This window comes from Pseudogymnoascus verrucosus (genome assembly GCF_001662655.1).
Source record: "Pseudogymnoascus verrucosus strain UAMH 10579 unplaced genomic scaffold scaffold_8, whole genome shotgun sequence".
Classification (NCBI taxonomy): Eukaryota; Fungi; Ascomycota; class Leotiomycetes; order Thelebolales; family Thelebolaceae; genus Pseudogymnoascus; species Pseudogymnoascus verrucosus.
Genome location: NW_017263659.1, coordinates 433,428 through 456,267, shown reverse-complemented (window position 1 = coordinate 456,267; position 22,840 = coordinate 433,428). Strand labels below are relative to the sequence as shown.

The window sequence follows — 22,840 nt, the reverse complement described above, 5'->3', positions numbered from 1 at the left end:
GGGAGGAGGCGATTTCGCGACGGATACGGGAGGAGAGTTTGCACCCTTTTCCGTTGGTTGTGATGCCGATTTGGAGGGGGCCGTCGGTGTGCGTGGAGAGGAGGGAGAAGGTGCACAGGGAGGGGGCGTCGAGGACGTTGATGGGAACGCGGTGGCGTTTGCAGTGGGTGGATATGTGGAGGCCTGGAAGGGGGGGTTAGTATTTGGGGGGTGGGGGGGAGGGGAGACGAACTCAGAGGATCTTGAGGGCTAAGTGTGACAAAAACAGCGTCGACGTAGCCATCCAGTTCTGGCCTTCCTAAGGTAGAGATATCATCGTCGTGGTAGGGCTTAGCTAGCCACTTCACCTCCTTGTCGTCGATGCGCTGCTGCATCGCGGGGTGAACCTCATGTTCACACTCATCCGGGTGGAAGATGACGATGGGCGTGGCGCCCACTTCGAGGGATTTCGCGCACCGGGATGCGGCGAGGGCATTGGTGCCGATTATGAGGTGGATGTGTGATGTGGCATCGATCGAGGTGAGGAGGGATGTCCGCATTGTAGCATCCAGTGCTGCGAGGAGCGGATATCGGAGGTGAAAATGAGGGGTGAGAAAGGTGGCAGCTATGACGGGCGCTTTTGATATAGCTGGTGTATCGCTCTCCAAGAAGGGAAATGGTATCCTAAATACAGAATATAAGATGCCAATGCCTTTACCAATACAGTGAAATAAGAATTAGAGCTCCGCGATAAAAAATGAATGAGTCTGATCCCTCGGAAATGCTGCTCCTACATTTTGACATCCCGCTTTGAATCCGCGATAGCCCAGATAAACTTTGGGAGGGCCATCAGAGCTTATCGGACCAATGATAAGGCTTCGATATGCAAGGCTGTCAGTTGAAAATGGCGGGCACGTACCGGCCGTTGAGCACGCAATCGCCAATATGTCACGTGGGATATTTCTTTTGCAGTTCCATTTCCAAGCTGCTGGATTTGAGCGTTTTATCATCACGTGAGATATTTCTTTTCCAGATCCATTTCAAGCTTCCGATCATTTTGGTATGTGGACGTTTCAACACTCACGTGAAATATCTCCTCTCAGCTCCATTTCTAGCTCCTTACCGTTTCGGACAATTTAACACTCACGTGCACCTCTGATAGATTGTAACATGCTCTCCGCGTCCGTTCAAGGCCATATGAGGGATTTCATTGTATCCTCTCTCCATGAAAGTGCAATCAGCGCGACCAGCAACGCGTCACATTCATCCATCGCATTACTCCAGACACTCTCCCGAGTTGTCGCTGTAATTATCCCGCAGAAGAGCTGAAGAGCTAAAGAGCTGAAAAGTCTCAGCTCAGGGAATATTGATATATAGTACTCTCATCATTCAGTACGGTCCAGACCACCGTACCTGCAGCCAGGAGAAACATCGGTCTCGCCCTCATCTCGCGATTCTCACTCACCTCACTCACTCACTCAACTCACTCACTTCCCTGCCGTAATAAATGACGGACGGGCCACCCCCCCCCCCCCCCCTCTCCCCTGGCGTTGTAGCAGACGCCTGTCTCGCGGCCCCTTTACCAAAGCGTAGCGAGATTCCCATTGCGAAAGGGCCCGCGAAGATGCCCCATCTCATTTCCCGTCGATCTGTGGAGGAGGCTAGGAAAAGGCTTGGTAGTGTGTTAGGCATAGTATCTAACTTACAGTGGTATTGAAATACTGGTGGAAGTGTGGTAAGGGTGGTAACGTGGTGAGGGGAGAGTGGGAATTGAGTGTATCTCATGTCCGATGGATGGAGATGGATGGAGGGGCGTGGATTGTGAGATTGCGTGTAATCTAGTTTTAGTGGTGGGTAGGCGCGTGTAATCTGCGGTGCTGTGCTGTGCTTCACTTACCCCGCGTGCGTGCGAATGATGTGCCGGCTGCCGGGTGTGCACTGTTCGGCGTTGTTCTGTGCAGGAGGGGAGAGAGTTTGAGTGGTTACTCTACGGAGTACTGTCTGTGGTGCTGTGCTGCTGTGGTAAGGGGAGCAAGGGGAGAGATGAAAGGTGGTTTGTGCGGGTGTTTCTGTGGGTTTTGTGTGGGTTTATGCGGCGCTGGTTTGGCAGGTGCGAGGGAGGAGAGTACAAGCAAGAAGGAAGGAAGGGAGGAAGGAGCAGGAGGGGGAAGGAGCGAGTGAGGAGTGGGATGGTTAGAGGAAGGGAAGGAAGGAGCGAGGCAGATGGCGGATAGCGGCAGGCACGCGACAGAGGGGTGATGCTGATGGTGAAGCTATAACCGTCCGCTCCTGCTCCTTCCCCTCTAACAACAGCTTGTTACGAATATAGCATATACAGCACATGCAGTTCTTTATTGTCCTGTGTGTCTCATACTCTGTTCTGCCGTCTAACCTCTGTCATATACTCTCTACTCCCTCTGTCGCATCACATGAACTCAGACCTCACTCCCAAGTGTCTCTCTCTCCATCCATCCCCATATACCACCGGGGCACCCTTACCATCTTAAGACAAACCTCATCTTCTGGTCCTCTGGTCAACAGTCGCAATCTCAGTTAGCCTCCGTAGCGCTCTCCACAACTCACAACATCCGCTTTACCACTAAAGCACGACTCCCGCCAACTCCCGCCAAGGGGCCTTTTAGCGAGCACACAGCAGCAGCAGCACAGGTGCACCAGGCACCTCACACCACACAACGCCCAGAGTGACAGCACCACTACAATCAACACCGTAACTGACGCTAATTCCACCACTCCCCTCCCACTAACCCCCATCCCAGCCTAGCGCCAGGAACACGCCCGCACCGCCCGTTTCTGCCGCGGCCAATTGAAACGCGCCTCGTCTCGCCCGCTTGCCACTTGAGCAAAACTACAAAATCCACATCCCTGCTAGCGTACTCAGAATAAGATTTGATGCGACGGGTCCCCCTGCGTGTGTTGGCAATGGCTGGTTGGTGGGCAAGGCGACAGAGGTGAGTAACAGACCTGACCTTTCTCCCAGGCCACAGACGCGCGCGTTGATCACTTGTTCTGGCTGTGAAAGGGTTGGTCTTGGGGAGGGAGACCGGCAGTGTTTATTACCTCTTTCTTTTGCTGGGCTATTGGACTATTGGCTTGTTGATCAGCAGTTGCAATACGATGCAATACGATGAGTGGAAGGCGTGTGTTCAGGAGTTAGAGTGCGCAAGATGAGGAGTGTGAGATGAGCAAGTTGCACCAAGCAGATTTCACGACTCACACAGCAGCAGTGCTAATTAATAGCTCAGGCTCACACTCAATGCCACAGAGATTGAACTGTGAACTGCTGTAACTTACCACAGACAGCCCACAAGCCACAGAACAGACCAGGCCAGCTTAGCCATGCTCTCGTGATACTCTGGCTCGATGTTAGCCGTTTTGCCACGGAAGAGCCTGTTAGAGCGTGTAAAAGCCTTCAACAAAAGCGACAGGGAAGGGAGACGGGGGGGCCAAGAGTGAAAGTGAAGTGGCAAGCCCAGTAATTGTCAGAAATCGTCTTTTCCTCTGACAGCTCGGAGTACCTCTATGAACAAATCCATGTATCCCCGTACCTCGCAGGAATCAGTCGCCCTACTCAACTTGCCGCTAACCCTCGTCAGCCACTTAAATTGCTCCCTGCGAACCCCTGTTCAATTCCCCTGTCAACCACTTTCGCGCCCAGAAATGGCAGAAATGACTGTGGTGCCGTTTGAAATCCACTTGAAATTCACTTTTGCAAGTGTAAGACATGTACCATCGTACCGTTTGTACCCTCGTACACATGGTACACATGGGCAGCAAAGTACTCAAATTCACTTCGCCTGCCAATTCGCTCCTAATCCACCAAATCCACCCCCCCTCCACCCCCAAGCACCCAGTCTGCCCGCCCAACAACGCCCACCACCCACACTCCACCCACTCTCCCGTTCTCTCCCCCCAGACACCCAGACAGCCTTCAAAACACTTCTCGTCGCTCCTTCACACACTTCTCCTCTTCTTTCTTCTTCACCCATCCACTCTCTCACATATACAGACTTCGTTGGCAAAGTCATTCTCGTTTTATACAAAACCTTCTCAATCAAACACACACTGTTCGAAACAGAAAACACCACACTCTCTCAAATTTCAAATTCCGGTCGCAAGTCGTACCCAATATCAACAACAGTCACTCCCTCACGCGCAACGCAAAAGCAAGTTCTCAGAACAACAAGAAGCCAGAGGTTGAATCTCGACTTACACAACACTACAACCACATAACAAACCTACCAAACCAAACCTCACCAACCACCTCAATCAATTCAAGATGCAACTCATCAACTTCACCCTCGCGGCCCTCCTCCCCCTCCTCGCCCTCGCGCAGGACACCACCGTCGCAACCACCACCTCCACCGCGACCATCACGCGCACCATCCACGTCTCCCAGGTCAGCACCGTGACCCTGACCTCCTCCTCCTCCATCGCCCCAAACACCACCTCGAGCTACATCCTGCCTGCCACCGCTATCGCCCAGAACGCCACTACTCCCATCGGCACCGGCACCGGCGGCGTCGTCGTTCCCACTTCCACTGATTCCGGTGCTAAGCCCAGCAGCTCTGTTGGCGCGGCACCGGTCGTGTCGGCTTCCAACGCTGGACTTCTCGGTTTCATTGCCGTTGCTGTTGCGGCTTTGTTGTAAGCGCGTCGAGCGCGGTGCAATATTCGAAATCGTTCGATGCGATCATCTACTCTTGTTATCAACGCATTCACGCCCTGCATGTGCCTCCGACATCTTTGAAAGCGACTCTGCCCTCGCCCAAGAGGCTGATGCATTACTTGTTACTTACTTTTTGTTCCCCGACTTTGGGGCTTCTTTGTCATCTTATGGCTTTTGGGAGAGGGGGAGGGAGGAATGGAGTTAGGAGGGGGGGTTTTGGGGCAAACATTTGCATCATCTCACTACTCCTTTTAATTCATATCCTTCTTCTCTCTCGTCTTCCCATTTTACGCTTCTCGAATACCCACCTTTACAATCTTGTTATTTTGTGAAGTACCTCTTCGTCGTTCTTGCAATCGAGCTAGACACCAAACCTGGTTTTCTTTCACTCATGTGCGCGCCGCGGGCTGTGCCTCCTGGGGTCTAGCCGATTGCATCAACTCCTCTTTTTAACTACTACTTTTTTTTTGTTCGTGTGTCAGGGGAAGGGATCTCTCGGGTGTGTTTGGGGGTTTATTCTAATTGTTGTGGCAAAGGGGGACGGGGAGATCCAGTGTGTTTGTTGTTGGGGTGATGTGGCAAGGGGACGTGACGGTCTGGGTACCATCACCGATGCATTCCGTTACTTCGCTCGTTCCGCCGGCTGGTGGGATGGCGCTTGAGGTTTGCTGGTGGGAGCTGATGTTTGGGAAATCTTACTTCTTCGTTGATCCCACTTGTGGGGAGTGGATTTTTGACACAGATGGCTTGGTGTTTGGTGGCTTGGTGGATGGATGGGGTGTTGGAGTTCATGTAGGGGATGTGGAGGGCATGTAGCGAGCGGATGTGGAAAGGGAATGCATTTTGTGTTCGATATATGTTTTGGTGGCTTTGAGTGATGCTGCTTGACTGTTGTGTGATTTGTGATCTGTGACACTTCGATGCCGTAAATGAAGATTGGTAGCGCGCGCTACTTTTCTTTCGTTTTGTAGTTTATCTGCTGTTATGTGACCTTTTACCTTTCTGGGAATTGATCGAGGGTGCGGTTTAAACTCTAAATCTTTGGTCGTTTGGAGTAGGATCTGCGGGTTTATTCTGGATTTTTCCGAGTTGCCGGGATGGATGCTGGATCTACAATGGTATTTACACCTACATGCCAGAATATTACTCTAGGACTTCACTTTTTTATAATTAGCAACTGTAGGTGTGTGTTTTCTAAGTGCGTGTATTTATTTATTTGATAGATTATATATTGTAATGGGTTTCATACAGTAGAAATAGGCCAATGAGCTTTGTTTAGGTATAGATATTATATTTCTTAGAAGGAATAAATCTGTACGTGTGAATGAATATATTTTGGTTACTCCTTGAACTGCCTCGAAACCTCCGACCAAGAATACCAAATAAAGCGTCTTGTGTAAAACACCACATCGATAAATACTACATATAAAACAAGTTATTCTTACCACTTCATAGAACAGTCATCCAGCTCCATCCATCGACGTCGTCTGCCCCCAAGTCACGTGCCTCAACACAAAACTTGCACGGACATCCGCCTCCGCCAGTACCCGTCGTCGAATTTCTCAGCCTGGTCCTGCGTGCTTCACCCATCTCCGGGGGCCTCACAAAATAATTTGTCGCCCATTACCACCATCATCACATCACCACCAGACCTCCAAACAATCCAATTGCACGACCGACCTCACAATGTACGCCATGGCGTCCTCCAGCACGCGTTTCAGATGCCTGAACGCACCGCCTCTCCGCAACGCAGCAAAGGCGGTTTATATCAACTCCTCCTCAGTCCGCGGCCTTGCAACGCCCGCTGGCGAAGCAAACCCCTCAGACACAACCACCACCGCCGACGCCTCCGCAGCGAAGCCAACCAAAGGTCGCCCAACCTACTTCAAAGACACCCCCGTCCCCACCCTGCACGAATACCTCGACATCGACCAACCCCTCACCCCCGCCGAAATGCTCGCCCTGCGCCCCCGAACCGCAAAGGTGGGAAAAAAAGAAATCACCCGCCTCCCGTCCTGGCTCAAGACCTCCATCCCCTCCCCCAACACCTCTGCGGGCTTCAAAGCTATTAAAGCCGATCTCCGCGGACTGGGGCTGCATACAGTGTGTGAAGAGGCGCGGTGTCCCAATATCGGGGAATGTTGGGGAGGCTCGGATAAGGCGTCTGCGACGGCTACTATTATGTTGATGGGGGATACGTGCACGAGGGGGTGTAGGTTTTGTTCTGTGAAGACGGCACGTAAGGCGAAGGGGGCGTGGGATCTGGCCCCGTTGGATCCGCATGAGCCTGAGAACACGGCTGAGGCGCTGAGGAGGTGGGGACTGGGGTATGTGGTGTTGACCAGCGTTGACCGCGATGATCTGCTCGATGGCGGGGCAGCGCATTTCGCGGAGACGATTGCGAAGATTAAGTCGAAGAGTCGGGAGGGCGGGGGGAGGGAGATAATGGTTGAAGCGCTGACGGGGGATTTCGGCGGGAAGTTGGAGATGGTTGATAAAGTCGCTCTGTCGGGACTGGATGTTTACGCGCATAATGTCGAGACGGTGGATGAGCTTACCCCTCAAGTCAGGGATAGGCGCGCGACGTTCGCGCAGTCTTTGAAGGTGCTGGGGAGGGCGAAGGAGACGGTGCCGAGTTTGATTACGAAGACGAGTATTATGCTGGGCTTGGGAGAGACGGAGCCGCAGCTTATGGACGCCCTGAGGAGGCTGAGGGAGGTGAATGTTGATGTGGTTACGTTTGGACAGTATATGAGGCCCACGAAGAGACATATGCAGGTTGAGGAGTACATCTCACCGCAGGTGTTTGACGCGTGGAAGAAGAGGGCGTTGGAGATGGGGTTTTTGTATTGTGCGGCTGGGCCACTGGTGAGGAGTAGTTATAAGGCCGGGGAGGCGTTTATTGAGAATGTGTTGAAGAAGAGGAGGGGGGTGGAGGGGGAGGGGAAGGGGGAGAAAGAGGTGGTTGTGGAGGTTTAGGGGGTGAGTGGGTGAGAGGGTGAGAGGGTGAGAAGGGGGGGGGAGTGTACGATGAGTGGGATGGCGTTGGGGTGCTGGGGTGCTGGGATGGGTGTTTTTTTATAGATGGATATTGGGTCCGAAGGGGACATGTGCATAGCTGAATTGATACAGCAATTTAAGCTAATATAATATATCTCCTTGCCTCTACTTTTGAGTAAATTTGTTCGCTGAAAAGGCTATGTTATGGTCCGTAATATTGGAGGCAGTGCTATCACCATATGTATGCAAGGAGATGGATGGTCCCCTATTGGGGAAAAACAAAACAGGAGTCGCTTTTCGGCAAACCACATGACGAAGTACTTCAACGTCCAACGTTATATACCAGATTTGGTTCTGGTCTTCTTCGTAGCCTCACTAATATTTAACGTCTAATACTGTTTCGGTCCCCCGCTCGTATTAATACCACCCTAGAGCTGCAAAACAGAGACATATTAACCTTAGCGATGAGGCTGGTAGTGGAGGAGGAGAGATGCTTCGCGCCTGTATCATCGCCGGTCTAGGAAGATTCGATAATCAATGTAAGCCTCTTTTTTAAAAGGGGGTTTAAATATATTTCCATGCTCATATCTAATGCCTATATAGCCATCCGAGCCATTCGATGAAGGGTCTAGTCGAGACAACGACCCGTCCCGCGAATATGTCGGACCAGGATAGCGATAACCAAACACCCAAGGAGGAGGCCCTTGGATGTTTCGAGAGTCTCGAGTGGGCAGTCTCTAAATATGTGCAACATGTTCCAACAACACTAGACGGCTTCTTGCAGCTTGATGTCATTCTTACATGAAGGAACAGCGCATTCGAAGCGAAGTCACGCTCAGTTCCTCGAGACATTTCGCCGTACGTTTAGTGTACCCAGCGGAGCTTCAATCACCAGTGTGGTATAGTGAAGGTTCGACTCCTGTTCAGTGGATTCGTGCAGTAGTTTGCACTTTGTTCGATGAATTCGCAGTCCATTGTGGGGTTTTATTCGATGATACTACCGCACTAAAGAGGTTGCTGGCGAAACATAAATCTATAGAAATAAAACAAAAAAGAAACACGGAGTATGTATTAATGATAGCGCCAAGACCTGAACTTATCACTAGCAGAATCGTTCATCAGATATGTTCACGTTGCAACTTGGGAAGAACGTCCACCAATATTCGTTAGGCGCCGCAACGCTTTGATGAAATCTAGACCAGAAAATTTAAGGGCGGTCATGTCCTCAACAGCTTAAACTTGAATGGCAGATTATGGATATCGCAACAAAGCTCCATGTAGCGATTTTGGCCTCTAGGGGGGAGTTAGCTACCTTTAGGCTAGAAATTGGTGACCCGTTTAATGAGAAATATCACACTAAGGACGACTCATCTCAGTCAGGACAGTCGATCCTAGCGACCACAATGCTAGGCATCAAGCACCGGCGGGGATTAGATGGCTGGGAAGTGTGGCTACCAGCAGTTGTATTACTTACGGAAACCCCTCCAGTTTCGCCAGACAAGTTGGATTCAAATGACGGCGCCAATTCTACGGCCCAGAGTACCGAAACTAGCCCCCAAGCAACTTGCCTAGCTGTTGGCGAAAAGGCCGATGAGATCATTCCAGCCATGGACGATGGGATCACTGCAGCAATAGATGACGAGATCATTCCAGCCATGGACGATGGGATCACTGCAGCAATAGATGACGAGATCATTCCAGCCGTGGACGACGAGATCATTCCAGCCATGGACGAGGAGATCACCCTAGCCATGGACGAGGAGATCACTGAGGGCGTGCAAATACAGAATGAATCGGATTCAAACATTAGCGGCAACTCTACAGCCAACCTTACGAGGAGATCGACTAGAAATTATGCTCCCCAGGTCCCAGCAGCTCTCACAGCTAACCCCCCAAAAAAGAGATTACTCAGACCCCGCCAATCACCACTGCAAAACAGAACAGAAATAAAACCAGCCGGGCCTTAGTAACCGCCACGATTGAATCGAATGGAAGTGAAACTGCCCCGGTTGTAGCAGCTACCACAGCGAAGCCGAACTGAAATGGACCTACCCCGGAACTAGCAACCACTAATAATGATAAGGGGGGTGCGGCTTTAAGACGTAGCGGATGCAGCTAACCTACAAAACGCAAGATTAACGATGAGGCGTTGTTAAAAAAAGATCACGGCACAAACAGGTTGCAGTCGAGGGTAAGTCGTACTTGGTGTGTATATGAGTATTCCACAACAGCTCACCTAGATTCAGGTATATCTACAGTTTCACCTTCAAGGCGTATACGAGTACAAGAGTCTATAGGTTTGTCTTGTTTAATCCTTCGATGGGGCTTACTAATTATCCTACTAGGTTCTAATCTACTACTAACAACCTCGAAGCTAATACGCAGATGTCACCCTACGAAGTCCCATCGGAATCCAAGGGGCTCCCATACCTAAACATTGTATCATTAAAAAGTATGCACCCACGTTGGAATCTCCTCGAGAAGCTTCGCCCTGAGAATGGGTACACTATTGGACAGAATGTTAGGATGGATGTCAAAGATGGTCCGACTTGTGGCAAAATTATTCAAATGCGCAAGCCGCTAAGAGGAGAGGGTATACAAGTTCTCATAGCAAAGCTCTGGGGAAGATGGCGGATCATCCAAGACGCAGAGGGCTTGGAAACGTTCCAAAAGAAACTTGACACGCGTTGGCCAGCTGAGGAGTGCTCGTTCCAATACGTACTGGGCACAGAGTATATGGTGATATCTTGTAGAGATATTAAAGCTGAGGCGCAGATCTCGCTTTCTCCCGATTTAATTTATCACAGACCGTATGGCCCGGTAGACTTGGATATTCATTTAAGAAGTGCTATAAAAAAGCACTTCTCCAAGGACGGAGTTTTCTATGGCATCAAGTTGGTGTAAGAATCCGCATTTTTGATAACACCGACTGTTCTTAGACAGATGGGCAAATTGGCATTACAATGAGGATTACGATTGCAGCTATTAATATCACAGTTTTGGAAAACTAGGCCTCCATTCGATTTACATATGCACACTGTGCCGGGAAACTTACAAACGAGAACTTAAAACAATTCAAGTTTCCCCGGCATGTAGATCATTAGAATTTGGATTAATACCTTGCCTGCTCTCTTCATATAGGCTGTTACTATTATCTGATCTAGGATTATGCGACTATTGGCGACATACTGTATCCCCTCGTTGTTCTCATGTTGGACTGGTATGGAGGAAACATCCTTGATTGATTGTACAGAGGACCAGTTGCCGCCACAGATCATCACATCGACCGCGGAGAAGTTTAACATTGGAATTGTTAGTGAGAATTTTACCTAGATATATTGCTCCAGGCCATGTTGCCATGCATCGAAGTAAAGAACACCAAAACTGAATCGAATAAGTTGCCACAAACTCGCCGGTTGACCCCAAAAGCCGCTGCGATAGATAGATAGAGAGCCATGGGCTGCCAGAAGCTTGGGGTGGAAATAGAAATGCTTAAAGATGCGTCGCGATGGGACCCATTGGCTCCTTCCTTCCTGCCGCTCCTGCCGCTCCAGGTCGCTCTTTCCTTCCGGCCACAGCTGGTCGCTCCCTCCTGTCATTGTTTATTTTTGCTGTCGTTTGCTCCTTCCTGCCGTTGCTCCTTCTTGCCACTACCCTAACCGTCCTTCCTGCCGACGCCTAACGCAGTCTCTGCTTCGATAGCTACACATTGATATCCCCACCTATAAAAGACAAGTAAGGGTAGGAGGATGACCTTAGCGTCCTTTCGCTGGTTGTTTTGGAGTCTCGTCACCCCTTATATGGGGGTTACGCCTTGGGCCTTAGGCCGAAAGCCGAGAGCCCGAAAGCCGCGTAAATAACGGGACAGAAAATCAGGTATGATTATGTAAGCGACTCCAAACAGCTTGGTACAAAGTTGACGTTCTCACTTTGGCACCAGCGATAACGCGTCATATACCACACCGGGAACCAGTCCTTCCGTTGCTCCAACAGTATAAAGCCCCCAAACCCACCCCGCTTCACTCCGTCCTTCTCTTCTCCTATAAGTTGCAACAACCTAATAAGCACCTCACTACCAAAATCCTCTCAATAGCAACAATGGCTGCTCTCACCCCCAACTCCGCCCGCCTCCTCCAGACCATCGGCCTAACAACTACCGCCTTCCTCGCCGGCACCTCCGCCTCTTTCTCGCTATACGCCGTCCCACGTATCCTCGAATCCCCCACGCCCCTCCTCCTTAAGCAATTCAAGCACATGTACACCGCAGGCCACGACTCCCTCCCGGCCGGCACGGTCATCGCCGCCACCTCGCTCCTCTACCTCGCCTACGACAGCCGCGCCGCTGGCACAACCGCCTGGCGCGGATATGTGACTGCCGCGGTGTTAGCAGTGGGAATTGTTCCGTATACGCTGGCTGTGATGATGGGCACGAATAACGTGTTGTTAGGTAAGGCGGAGGAGGAGGAGGAGAAGGTGGAGGCGCAGGCGGCGTCGGTGAAGCAGCTAGTGGATCAGTGGGCGATGATGAACTTAGGGAGGTCTGTGTTGTTGACTTCTGCGGCGGTCACGGCGACCTGGACGGCGCTAGGACAGGGGTTGTGAAGGGGCTGCGTGTGTGTAATGGTATACATGGATGAATTGATTGGTATTAATGGGATATATTGTAGGATAGCGCTAGAGTCGATTTATAAACTTAGATTTCTAACATACATCCCATTCTTTCTATGTACATCGCTCTAATATTCATTATCCACTAATTAGGCATCTCTTGCCCTTTGGCGACAACAAGAAAAACACCTGAGGATCCATATCCCCATCGTTCATACCCTCAATTGTGGAAACCTTAGCACTAGGAAACTCACGGAAGAAAACTGCAGTGGCAAGGCGGAGCTCTATTTCAGCCAAGTGCTGTCCTAAGCAGACTATAATTGTAACTGTTAGCGCGCTGAATCAATCTAAAACAATAAGAACAGGGAAGACCAACCTCGTGACCCACCGCCAAAAGGCATGTATGCGTCTTTCATGTCCTTCGTAGGCGCCGTCCATCTGCTTGGATCGAAGGTTTCTGGATCTGGGAAGATATCTGCATTGCGATGTAAGGTGTAGGCCTGCGTAGATACAGTCGTCCCTCCTGGCAATCTGTGACCAGAGAACACAACGCCCTCTGCCGGCACTATACGGGGCAAGGCGGATGGTGCAGCGCAGTATAATCGCAAGGTTTCTTTGACAACGTTGTTCAGCCTTGGCAGACTACGGAGATCTTGCTCGCTGAACCCTTCTGGTAGAGAGCGGAGCTCTTCTACCAAGGCATCTCTTACTTCAGGGTGTTTACACAAAGCCCACGTTAGGTATGTTAAGGTGTTAGCCGTAGTATCGCTTCCGGCGATGATGAACGCCATTGCGTTGTTTACAATGTCCCTATCGGACAGTCCGTTGTCATCGGCGCGAAACAGTTTCTTAAGAAGCATGGGATAAGACTCGTCCTCCGCAGCCACTCGTTTCGATCGCTCAATTGACTGTTCCGCGTAGTGCCGTAGGCGCTTCGCAGATTCAACTGCCGCCTTGAAAATAGGGATTGGGATCACTTTTGACACTTTTACCATAAATGGGAAGGTGCCACGAATACCCCCGGCAAGCCCGTTTGTTTCGATATCAATAATGTATTGGTTTTTCTGGGACATTTATTTTAACACAAGTTCTGCTAGATCGACGGTTTTACATAACCTCATAGGAAGGACTAGCACTTACCTTGCCAGACTCCAGCATCTTGAAGGATTCACCAAAACTGAGTTCCCCAATCACATCTGTCGCCATGAACATCCACCACTTGAAAACGTCCGCAGCACCTCGTTCTGATATCTCCTCGGAAATTCCTTTGACGGCTAGGTCTATGTTCCGGCGAATGTACACTTCGACAAGCTTCAGCGACGACTCTGACATGGGCGATGAAAGCAGCCGTCGAAGATTTCGGTGAAGCTCAATGTCGCTGGTATTGAACACATTCAGGACCGTCGGAGGCGTGAACGACTTATACCAAGACGATTTTTTGAATGAACTTTTGACATTGTGAATCTGTTTTGTTGCAGCGACGTCGGAAACATGGACTTCCGTCGGACTGACTCTAACAAGCGTACCTTCATCGATTAGCAACGTAAACGGATAATTTAACGTGGTTTGATTGTTTGCGTGAGGGCTTACCGTATTTGTTGTGGAGGTCGTGGACATACAAGGCTCTATTTCCTTTAATAATATTATACTTGAGGACAATGGACGTCCATTTCGTATACCAAGGACCCGGTAGCCGAGCTAAGGGATTACTGAAAACAGTGTAAAGGATGATCTAGCTGGTGTATGAGTACAGATATAGTTAAATCAACCTTGGGGGTGAAGAGTTGATCAGCCACAAGTGGCTGAGGAGGCACACAGTGGTGACGTACAGTAATGATTAGAACAGCCACATAGACTACGACCTTGCCATTGTCGACGGCCAGAAACAAATTGTTGAGTAGCATGATCAATCAACACTTTGTGCTTCTGTTTGGCGGCGGGATCGGAACACATATGTAATTCGGAGACAGAAGGACTTTGGTGCTGGAAAAACCTTGTATTTTTCATTTTCTACTCCTATATTTCCCCGGTACCATCCACCACGCGGCAACTAACGCGAGTGCCGAATGCTTCTGCACTCGCGTTTGACACATTATCCGAAGCCCGAACAAAGGATCTTCAGCCTAAGATGGTGCAGTACATACAGGACTTGGTGTCCACTTTCCGCCTCCACCTCCGGCCCACCCCCCCACCCAAGCTTGTTTGGACTCTGGGCTTCCATCCCCCATCCAACCTCCACGTCGACACCCCTGAAGATCCGGGGATAGGTCGGGTGGAAAGCCGTGGCACCGTGCCGCAACATCACCTTCGCCCTTTCAGTCTTCAATAATTTCCGCGGGATTGGTGCAAAATGCCTTCGATAAGGGATGCAAGCGACATTGTGGAGAAAGGTACTGTTAGACGCAGAATCCAGATCTCACCACCTCGTCCGTTCTCCCCGTGTTAACCCCTCCCCTTTGTTACTTATGGTTCAGCGGCCTAGTGGCAGTGTTAATGCCTAACCAAGCTCTTTCATCTCTTCTTCGCCCAACACTAAACAGCTAACGACAATACACACAAATTACTTTGATATGCTCAGCACGACAGAGCTTCCGAAGGCAATGTTGGCCGCGCGTGCGCATGAGGGCTCCACGGAAGTCCATCTAGATACAATCCCCGTTCCCGAAATTGGCCCTGTGGATGTTCTCATCAAAGTTGCTGCGGCTGGTTTGAACTTGGGGATATTTGCTAATGTGGAAACCCAACGGTATAAGCACACCCCCACTGTTCTTGGACACGAGGTTGCAGGCACTATTGTCGCCATAGGTGAAGATGTCTCCTCTGCTAGCCTGGGGGACCGGGTGCGACTACATCCCAACCTCTCTTGCCGACAGTGCAAGTTCTGTGTCAGCGATCGGGAACAGATGTGTCCCGACGCGGCCATGATGGGCTTCCTCGGATTTGGAAAGGGGAAACAGCCTCTGTTTGAGAAGTACCACAACGGCGGGCTAGCAGAATACGTTAAAGCACCATACTGGCTGATTGACACCATTCCGGAAAATGTGAGCTTCGACGTTGCTGCAAAGGTGCAGGACCTTGCATGCGCAGTACGAGCACTCAAGTGTGCAGATCTCCAACCCAGGTCGACCGTCATTGTTACGGCAGCGACAGGATCCATGGGGGTGGCTACTCTTAAGCTTGCCGAGTTCTTCCCTATAGATCGTCTCATCCTCGTGGCCCGGTCCGCTGAACGTCTCAAAGACGTTCAGAGGCTGTCTAAGGTCCCGACAGAAGTTATTGCGCTCGATGAACTTGGCGACTGGCCCATAACAAACAGCCTAGTGCGCAGACTAAGAGAAATCGCCCCTGCCGGAGCTGACGCTATCATCGACTACATGCCCACCTCCATTGGCACCGATATCTGGCAAGTCATGGGGGGATTGGGCTATGGCGGATATCTCGTACACATGGGAGGAAACGGCACCTCGCTGCCGCTGCCTGTGGTGGCCTTAATGGTCCACTGCTGGAAGATTGTTGGTACAAGAGGAAATACAAGGAGTGACACAAAGTTTGTTCTAGATAAATTGTCGGACGGAACCTTAAACGTGGATGAATTGGTTAGTCACCGATTTGCGCTGAGTGATTTAAAGCAGGTGGTGTTGTCGGTGACGCACCGGTCTCCGCCTATGTGGATGGGTGTGGTTCATCCATGAATTAGCTAGATATTTTTGAAATATCTATGTATAAAGTCATGTTTTTGAGCTTTTATATTTGGATTCAACTCCCTAGTGACCTATCGGATGTATATCGCAAATACCAGACAACCCCTTTATAGTGCTCCATGTCGCCTTGACCCTAGACTCTAAGCAACCATTGCTTGCTAAGAGCTGTCGTATCGAGTCCTTTAAGATTCCCCTTTCCTCATGTGACTTCATGCGACTCTCAACGTCGCTGAAGTCACAATGATTTTGCTCTCTTTGGTCTAGCATGGACCGACAAGTTGGGCATTACGGGAGTAAGTCAACAAGTGCCCTCCTCTCTTTTTAGGCGAAAGCTAATTAGTTCCGCAGATGTTCCACGGCGGTAAGAATTTAATCGTATTTAAAGTAGCTTTGGTATTGTCCCGTGGATCCACATGAACGGTATTGCTGCTGTTTTCGGGATCCTCCCGCTCTCATCATTGTCATGGATCTTGGATGGGTGATATTCTCTGTTTTTGGAATACACCTCAGTCAGTTAGACATAAAGAAGACCATCTTTTCTTTCTACGAGCTCTAGAAGCTACTTCTCTGCCTCAAGGTGTATACTTAGGGGCTAGATTTACCAATATATATATTGGAACAAAACATAGATGCTAATGGCTGCGAAAACTTCTTAATCTCTTTCTCTAAAATGTACTAGTACGTTGAATATGATTTTTACCTCAGCATTGATATTACTTTTGATATTTGGTCTTCATGAGGTAACTAGTTAATGTATACTAAAGAAATACCACAATGTTTCACTTCCAGTTGATTACGAGTTTATTTTGGGACTAATAATGTATAGGTTACACTCGATATGAATAATTATACAGGGACAAAAAGTTCTGTTAATGAAGGCTTTTGTTTAATCAAGCCCTGGTTGAATAAATACCTCACTAGTGTCTCAAGAGTTTTCCGGTTTTCCTCTAGGCCATATGGCCAAGGATCATCACCAAAGACCTCCTTAATCTCCTCCAGCTCTGTTGGGAGCCATGGTAACATATACCGCAACGCGCTCAAGAAGCGCATCCGGTCCAGAGCGATGTTTTTCGACTCGTTCAAAGCGTCGAACAGATTCTTGGCGACATGCTTATTCTTCTCCCAGATGTCTCTTTGGATGACTACTAGATGCATGATGGGAAATATACCATGCTTTAAGTAGTATTGCTTCTCTTCCTTCTTTACATCAGGAAACAAGCGCTGGATATGTGCCACCTTTCCAAGACTCGGAGGAGTCTCGGCCCCAATCACAGCATCGATGGATCCTTCTACTAGCAGCTCATCCAGAGATTTGCCACTAGTGTTTGTGACGATCGAAACCCCTGGAAGCACAGATGCCTTTCCATAAGACGTGGCTGAAGAGAGTGACCCCTCAATCCACTCGATACTATTAGTGTCGACACCCAACTCTTCTTCCAAAAGACCTCGTATCCAAACAGCAGCAGTCATCGTGTAGAGCTGGACGCCAAACTTTGCTCCATTCAGATCACGTGGGGTTTTGATCTTGTTCGTGTTGACCACAATGAATCCGTGTCTGAAGAGTCGCGACGGGAACACCGGGATCGCGACCCATGTCCGGTCACCAGCCGCATATCTCGTTATATATTCCGAAGCAGACAGCTCCGAGGAATCATATGCTGGCCCTCCAGATTTAGACTGATTATCGAAGAGAACCCGTGGATGATTCACTACGACGAAGTCCAAGTCGATTCCCGCTGCTTTTATTTCTCCCGTATAGAGCGCGTTAACGCGGTCGTAAAGGCCGCATGCGAAGGACAAAGAAACCTCAGCCATTGTTGGTTTTGATATGATACTAACTGAGTGCGAATTGGAAACGACATTCGTACCCTTTTCAATTTTTACCTATTCATACATGATAAGTTACCTACTGTAATAAGTGTGTCGGAAGGGAGACAACCGGCATGGAGCTTATTGCACTAATTAGGTGGGGATCTTAAAGTTATCGGGGAAGCATCGGCTTTAACTTGACCCATGAGAAGATAATTCGTCACCTGCAGTAGAGACATCTCTTCAACGGGCTCGCTTGGATGGCATCGGCCGAGAAAAGAAATATAGCACTTGCTGCTTGGAAGAAAGTTTGGCATTGAAGCTTATGAATCGGAATGGGTGCAATACTTGCATTAGATCTACAAGCTTGATCTAGGAGAATGTCAAGTTTTCAGCAAGCTGGAAAGGAAGAGGTTCTGTGCACAAGGAGTCTCTACAAGTATGTTTCATATTTTGATGATATATGGCATGTTATTCAGATAACGCTACTATAAATATCCTGCTTCCTCATAATACCGTTCTGCTCCAGGATGAAGTGGAACAGGTGTTTTAGCCATATTAGAAGGAATAAGAGGGTAACTCAGAGGGCTTCGCTCAGATGGTATGTGAGCGTACTGCCGCTCGATGTCGGCTCTAGTCTCGACCAAGCACCAGGTGAGCAGATGTGCAACGTCATCCGGCATATCGTCGCGTACAAAGACGACGAAATCCGAAAATTCAACTGCTAGAGTTTCTTCATTGACCCCATCCCAGAAGCCTCCTCGAATCGAAGCAGGTTCAAACCCAGGCTGACCCGATAGCGTCTTCAAAGCCTCCATCTCGGCTTGGATTGGGACCATTTTCTGCTTTTCCATAGCTTCTCTCCACCATGGGGTCATGATAGCTTCTTGTAAGACTGCGTCAGATTCACCAGCTTTTAAGGAAAATAGTGCATGTTCTGGTCTATGGTTCAAGACCAAAGAACCACCCCATGATTTCAAAGTCTCCTCGTCGATCCCATGCGCTTTCAGTAATCGCATGGCTACATAACCAATGAAATTCGTCCCGTCATCAATCGATGTTGCTAGGCGGAGAGGTGGTTTCACACGACGTATATCTTCCCATGTCTTGACACCGAATTTAGGATGCACAGCTAGCATCAGTCGATCCCGTTGCGGTAACACCGCTAAAGCCCTAAGACCTGGCATTGGGCCATGTGCGGCGAAAATACCTGTCCCAGTCCTGGCGGTTGCCATCAGCCCCGCTGGAGTCGCAATGCACAAATCAACCTCGCCATCATGGAGTTGATACAATGCCTCAATTCCTCCAGAGCGAATACTCCAGATGCCTACTCGACTGCGTGGACCGGCCCGGTCACAGAATGCCTGTGTGAGCCAGGAGCAGATACGGTGAAAATTGGCTTGCCCCCAGTCTCCGACGAAGTGTAACGTGATAGAGCGTTCGATTGAGGGTTCTGAATTCTTTTGTGAGCTGCTAACAACCTCTGGCACAACGATTGGCGAGGAAGGCATTAGTAATCCAGTTGAAGACACCCCTTTGCATTTGTTTTGGGACTTAATCGGATCCCTTCTATCGTTCCTTGACGAATATGAGAGCCGAGAGCTGATGTAACAAGTCAGTTTGGTTATGGTTATGTACAAGACGTACGGTAAAAGGTATCAACTGCTAGACTATAGCTAAATATACAAGCCCTTGCAGCTATGCCAGTAGTATCGTGGGACCCCTCGTCCGCTATATCCCCGGCCCGCAAAAGCGCGGGTTCAGCGAGGTCGACTTGTTAATTCGGCCTTTCGGGGTCAACGGTCAACACTTCCCGAAGCCCCGAAGGCCGAATCAGTAAGTCCACCTACAAATACAATAAATGTGGCTCAAACCAAACCAAACTTATCTCCGACTGTAATCAAGCACAATTGATTGCAAGAGCCCCACTATCTCTATAGCCCTACCTTCCGAACCGCCACCCTTGAAACGCGGGCCCCAGTTTCGCCATCCATTATCAAATCAACATGGGCGTGGTTACCGAGTATCTAGACGCATATCCCATCGCGGACGAAGCTCCGATCGAGCTCCAACGTGATGAGGAGTTGCTCTTTGGAAAAGCTCAAGTTGGTCCAATCCGACTTTTACAGCACGAGTTACTCGGCGCCGTCCACTTCCCTGTGGAATTCGTCCCTGCCAGATTTTCACCTCCGCGAGGCATCTATGAGTGTGACCATATCCGACTAGAATGGCAGCAGATGGGCAACTTCCGACAGCCCTTCTATCACCGTAATGCCGATGTCGACGAGGTGTCCTACCAGATCTTTGGAGATCGCACACTTATGACCGAACATGGCACCGTCGAGATAAGACCGGGAGACTATTCACGGATCCCAGTTGGTGTTGGACATGATAACTATGGAAGAAATGAAATTCATCTGCTCTTTTATATCCCTGCCTCTGTGACAGAGTGTGGACCATTTGCGAAGAAGGCAAGCCATACCATTCCCCCATTTGAGGGATGGGAGAGCAAAGTGGTCGCTGAGGTCATGACGGAATGTTTGGGCGGACCAGAATGTGACATTGCTTCCTTCCAGGTTGATGAGACGCTACTCCTAAATCATGCAAAGGGTCTTCCTGAGGACAAGCTCATATCTATCCTACGACCAACGGAGGCATCGAAGGGGGACATCGAATGGAAGTATAAGTCAAAGCATGTCTGGATCGGGCATACAGAATTATCGAAATCAACTGGTACTCCAAAGTATCGACGCCATCGTCGAGCCGAAGAGATCCAATGCCAGATTTCCGGTACGCGCACTGTGATCACACAGCGGGGAATTATCACTCTTGAGCCAGGAGATTTCATCAGCATTCCAAACGGAGTTGCCTTCACAGACCATGTCACAGACAATAGCACCCATATTACAGTTCTCACGTTCAATGAAGCCGAAGCCAAGGGTGACATCGTTAAGCGTGCTAAACCAGCTACCACGGAAGCGATTGCGGAACTTCGACACGTCTGAGCATCTTATATGATCCTCATCAGTATTAGGTACTTAGTACAATAAAGACGGGCTATAAATGTAATATACGGTCTGTGAAGGACATTTTGACTGAGCTTTGCATTCTGATAAACCCTGCGACTCACCTGTCACGGTAAAGACTGCCTCTGCTGATTACACAGAGTGTAGACCACCTCCTAATACGAGATAATGGTGACATAATACAAGTGGACGCTTTGTGGTTCACACTTATTTGGCTATTGCATCTAAAAGAGGCTAAAATCCGAGTGTACAGTAACGACCCTACTAGCTAGACGTGTGATCGCGTCAGGACTTATTGGGAGTGACGAGGGCGAAATGCTATACCAAAACCATACTTCCTCAATATATTTTCATGTAGTGACCAGATAATAGAAGTCATCTGCGCTGGTAAGTCATTGCATAGTTTGCCTTCTCTCTTTTAAGGTTTTCTAATGATATCACGTTGAACAGTTTTAGTTCAGATTCCATGGTATTGATCATAAGATCAGTAGACTACGGGGATTATTGCTCGACAGTTTGAATAGTATTTTATATGAAGCTATTATTTTCGTAGGGTTTAAAGCTTCAGCTTTTCCAAGCACTTCTAGATGCCCGCAATCGAAGTCTCACAAATATGCTGCGAAGAATTCAAGCAACATTTTGTAGCCCCTTTCGTACTCCTCCCGGCTGCGCTCCGCCTCGAGATCCGCACGAGCTGTCATAAAACCATGTATCTGGTCGTCAAAGGTCTCGACACGCTTCTCGACTTTTAGATTTTCTGCGAATTTCGCGTGATCTTCAGCCGACTCATCTTTAGATGCGATAGACAGGAAAGGGACTACGACGCTCGTTGCGTCGTCGGGATTCAACATCGCCGGGTGAGCTTGTGCGGCGGCCTTCCAAGTCGTGCCCTCTTTGGACGTCAGGGTTGCGACCTTGCCACCCCAGCAAAACTACGTGAAATCGTTAGAAACATATGTGACACCGCGAGGTGGGATTAAGAACGCCGAATGAGACTTACGCCGATACATCCCCATTTATCAATCTTATTGTATGATTTATTGAGAGAGTTTAGGGTGTCAGGCATCTGCTTGATCGCCGTTGGAGGACCATGGGACTTAAGCCAGTTTGGAAGGTGCACTTTCTTGCCTTCGTCGTCTGCAAACCATTCTTTTTGCGCGTACTCACCGAGTAAGAAGTCAGGTATAAACACCTTGTATTCGTGGTGTTTGTCTGAAGTGGCAAGAATGTCGGCACCCTGGAGAGTTTGGCTGGCGAAGCCAAAGATATCGTAAATCAGGAGAATACCAGTTGTAGCGGTTTCCGAACCAGTGACATCTATTAATGAGTCAATCATCAGTCTTCCGGGTGCTTATAAGGGCTTAAGTTTACAGGTCTTTAGCCCGCCAATAGTCTCATATTTGCCGTGTGGTTGATAACCTTTAGCCACAATGGGGGGGATTGAGCAGCAAGCTGCAGAGTAATCATGTGATGCAGCCATAATTTAGGTATGAAATTTTTGTTGGGTCCGAAATATGAACCGTCTTGTAATCATAGGGAAACGAGTTGAGGATGAGATGCTTGATGAAGGAACCCGGAAGCCTTAAACAGAGCTTAATACAAAGGCACTATATTTTCAGCTAACGACGTGGAGGGCACGGTTGAAGATAATATAGGTTAGACCCAGATAGACTGTGCCGACACAGAGGAAATGTTTCCCCGAGCCGGGGAATGGACGGGGACGCGGATACAACCCAAGTATAGGGGAATATCTAGGATTCAATAGTCCACAAATCTGATATTCCCCTATACTTGGGTTGTATCTGCGTCCCCGCAAACTCGTTTTGATTGGGCAGTTTTGTGGAGACCATTTTAAGGGTCATTGTGTCCCGTAGGGTGAGACTCTCTCCCACTGTTTGTGCTAGTCAATGTGACCGAGCCCCAACTAACCTCTGTTATTGACCGAATGCTGTCAATGTCGGTTGCTAACACATCAGAACTAATTAGTAAACCTATGAGCGTAAACTGTGTAATGTAGGGTGGTTTTACTA

The 22,840-nt window shown here is 49.2% G+C and overlaps 11 protein-coding genes across 11 annotated transcripts in view; 6 read left to right on the top strand and 5 right to left on the bottom strand.

Moving 5' to 3' along the window:
- The window catches only part of VE01_02682 (uncharacterized protein), a gene marked incomplete at both ends in the record, with an annotated part of 1,824 nt that extends 1,285 nt beyond the window's left edge, over nucleotides 1–539 (bottom strand). The window contains 2 exons of the mRNA XM_018272189.1: nucleotides 45–183; nucleotides 233–539. Of these exons, the coding sequence (XP_018132936.1) occupies nucleotides 45–183; nucleotides 233–539 (446 nt within the window). The remainder of the gene's footprint in view (nucleotides 1–44; nucleotides 184–232) is intronic.
- A 3,337-nt stretch (nucleotides 540–3,876) lies between these two features.
- VE01_02681 (uncharacterized protein) lies at nucleotides 3,877–5,523 on the top strand. The gene has a single exon (XM_059463463.1). The coding sequence runs from the start codon at nucleotides 4,277–4,279 to the stop codon at nucleotides 4,646–4,648; it is 372 nt and encodes a 123-aa protein (XP_059319923.1). The 5' UTR covers nucleotides 3,877–4,276; the 3' UTR covers nucleotides 4,649–5,523.
- Nucleotides 5,524–6,265: 742 nt separating this feature from the next.
- Nucleotides 6,266–7,645, top strand: VE01_02680 (uncharacterized protein; the record flags this gene model as incomplete). Its single annotated transcript, XM_018272187.2, has 1 exon — nucleotides 6,266–7,645. The coding sequence occupies exon 1, from the start codon at nucleotides 6,353–6,355 to the stop codon at nucleotides 7,643–7,645; it is 1,293 nt and encodes a 430-aa protein (XP_018132934.1). The 5' UTR covers nucleotides 6,266–6,352.
- A 1,274-nt stretch (nucleotides 7,646–8,919) lies between these two features.
- Nucleotides 8,920–10,570, top strand: VE01_02679 (uncharacterized protein; the record flags this gene model as incomplete). The annotated part of the gene is made up of 2 exons (XM_018272186.1): nucleotides 8,920–9,531; nucleotides 10,052–10,570. 2 exons carry the CDS (start codon nucleotides 8,920–8,922, stop codon nucleotides 10,568–10,570), a joined length of 1,131 nt encoding a protein of 376 aa, XP_018133050.1.
- A 1,042-nt stretch (nucleotides 10,571–11,612) lies between these two features.
- VE01_02678 (uncharacterized protein) lies at nucleotides 11,613–12,377 on the top strand. Its single transcript, XM_018272185.2, has one exon. It carries the CDS (start codon nucleotides 11,765–11,767, stop codon nucleotides 12,266–12,268), a length of 504 nt encoding a protein of 167 aa, XP_018133049.1. The 5' UTR covers nucleotides 11,613–11,764; the 3' UTR covers nucleotides 12,269–12,377.
- On the bottom strand, nucleotides 12,377–14,240 carry VE01_02677 (uncharacterized protein). Its single transcript, XM_018272184.2, has 5 exons — nucleotides 14,104–14,240; nucleotides 13,865–14,006; nucleotides 13,415–13,800; nucleotides 12,651–13,338; nucleotides 12,377–12,588 (listed from the first exon to the last, which is right to left on the bottom strand). Exons 1-5 carry the CDS (start codon nucleotides 14,176–14,178, stop codon nucleotides 12,413–12,415), a joined length of 1,467 nt encoding a protein of 488 aa, XP_018133058.1. The 5' UTR covers nucleotides 14,179–14,240; the 3' UTR covers nucleotides 12,377–12,412.
- A 219-nt stretch (nucleotides 14,241–14,459) lies between these two features.
- On the top strand, nucleotides 14,460–16,105 carry VE01_02676 (uncharacterized protein). Its single transcript, XM_018272183.2, has one exon. It carries the CDS (start codon nucleotides 14,845–14,847, stop codon nucleotides 15,964–15,966), a length of 1,122 nt encoding a protein of 373 aa, XP_018133057.1. The 5' UTR covers nucleotides 14,460–14,844; the 3' UTR covers nucleotides 15,967–16,105.
- A 680-nt stretch (nucleotides 16,106–16,785) lies between these two features.
- On the bottom strand, nucleotides 16,786–17,790 carry VE01_02675 (uncharacterized protein; the record flags this gene model as incomplete). Its single annotated transcript, XM_018272182.2, has 1 exon — nucleotides 16,786–17,790. One exon carries the CDS (start codon nucleotides 17,788–17,790, stop codon nucleotides 16,822–16,824), a length of 969 nt encoding a protein of 322 aa, XP_018133056.1. The 3' UTR covers nucleotides 16,786–16,821.
- Nucleotides 17,791–18,267: 477 nt separating this feature from the next.
- Nucleotides 18,268–19,413, bottom strand: VE01_02674 (uncharacterized protein). The gene has a single exon (XM_018272181.2). It carries the CDS (start codon nucleotides 19,293–19,295, stop codon nucleotides 18,273–18,275), a length of 1,023 nt encoding a protein of 340 aa, XP_018133055.1. The 5' UTR covers nucleotides 19,296–19,413; the 3' UTR covers nucleotides 18,268–18,272.
- A 220-nt stretch (nucleotides 19,414–19,633) lies between these two features.
- VE01_02673 (uncharacterized protein) lies at nucleotides 19,634–20,872 on the top strand. Its single transcript, XM_018272180.2, has one exon. It carries the CDS (start codon nucleotides 19,791–19,793, stop codon nucleotides 20,787–20,789), a length of 999 nt encoding a protein of 332 aa, XP_018133054.1. The 5' UTR covers nucleotides 19,634–19,790; the 3' UTR covers nucleotides 20,790–20,872.
- A 448-nt stretch (nucleotides 20,873–21,320) lies between these two features.
- On the bottom strand, nucleotides 21,321–22,502 carry VE01_02672 (uncharacterized protein). The gene is made up of 3 exons (XM_018272179.2): nucleotides 22,182–22,502; nucleotides 21,811–22,127; nucleotides 21,321–21,742 (listed from the first exon to the last, which is right to left on the bottom strand). Exons 1-3 carry the CDS (start codon nucleotides 22,288–22,290, stop codon nucleotides 21,416–21,418), a joined length of 753 nt encoding a protein of 250 aa, XP_018133053.1. The 5' UTR covers nucleotides 22,291–22,502; the 3' UTR covers nucleotides 21,321–21,415.
- Nucleotides 22,503–22,840: the final 338 nt, after the last annotated feature.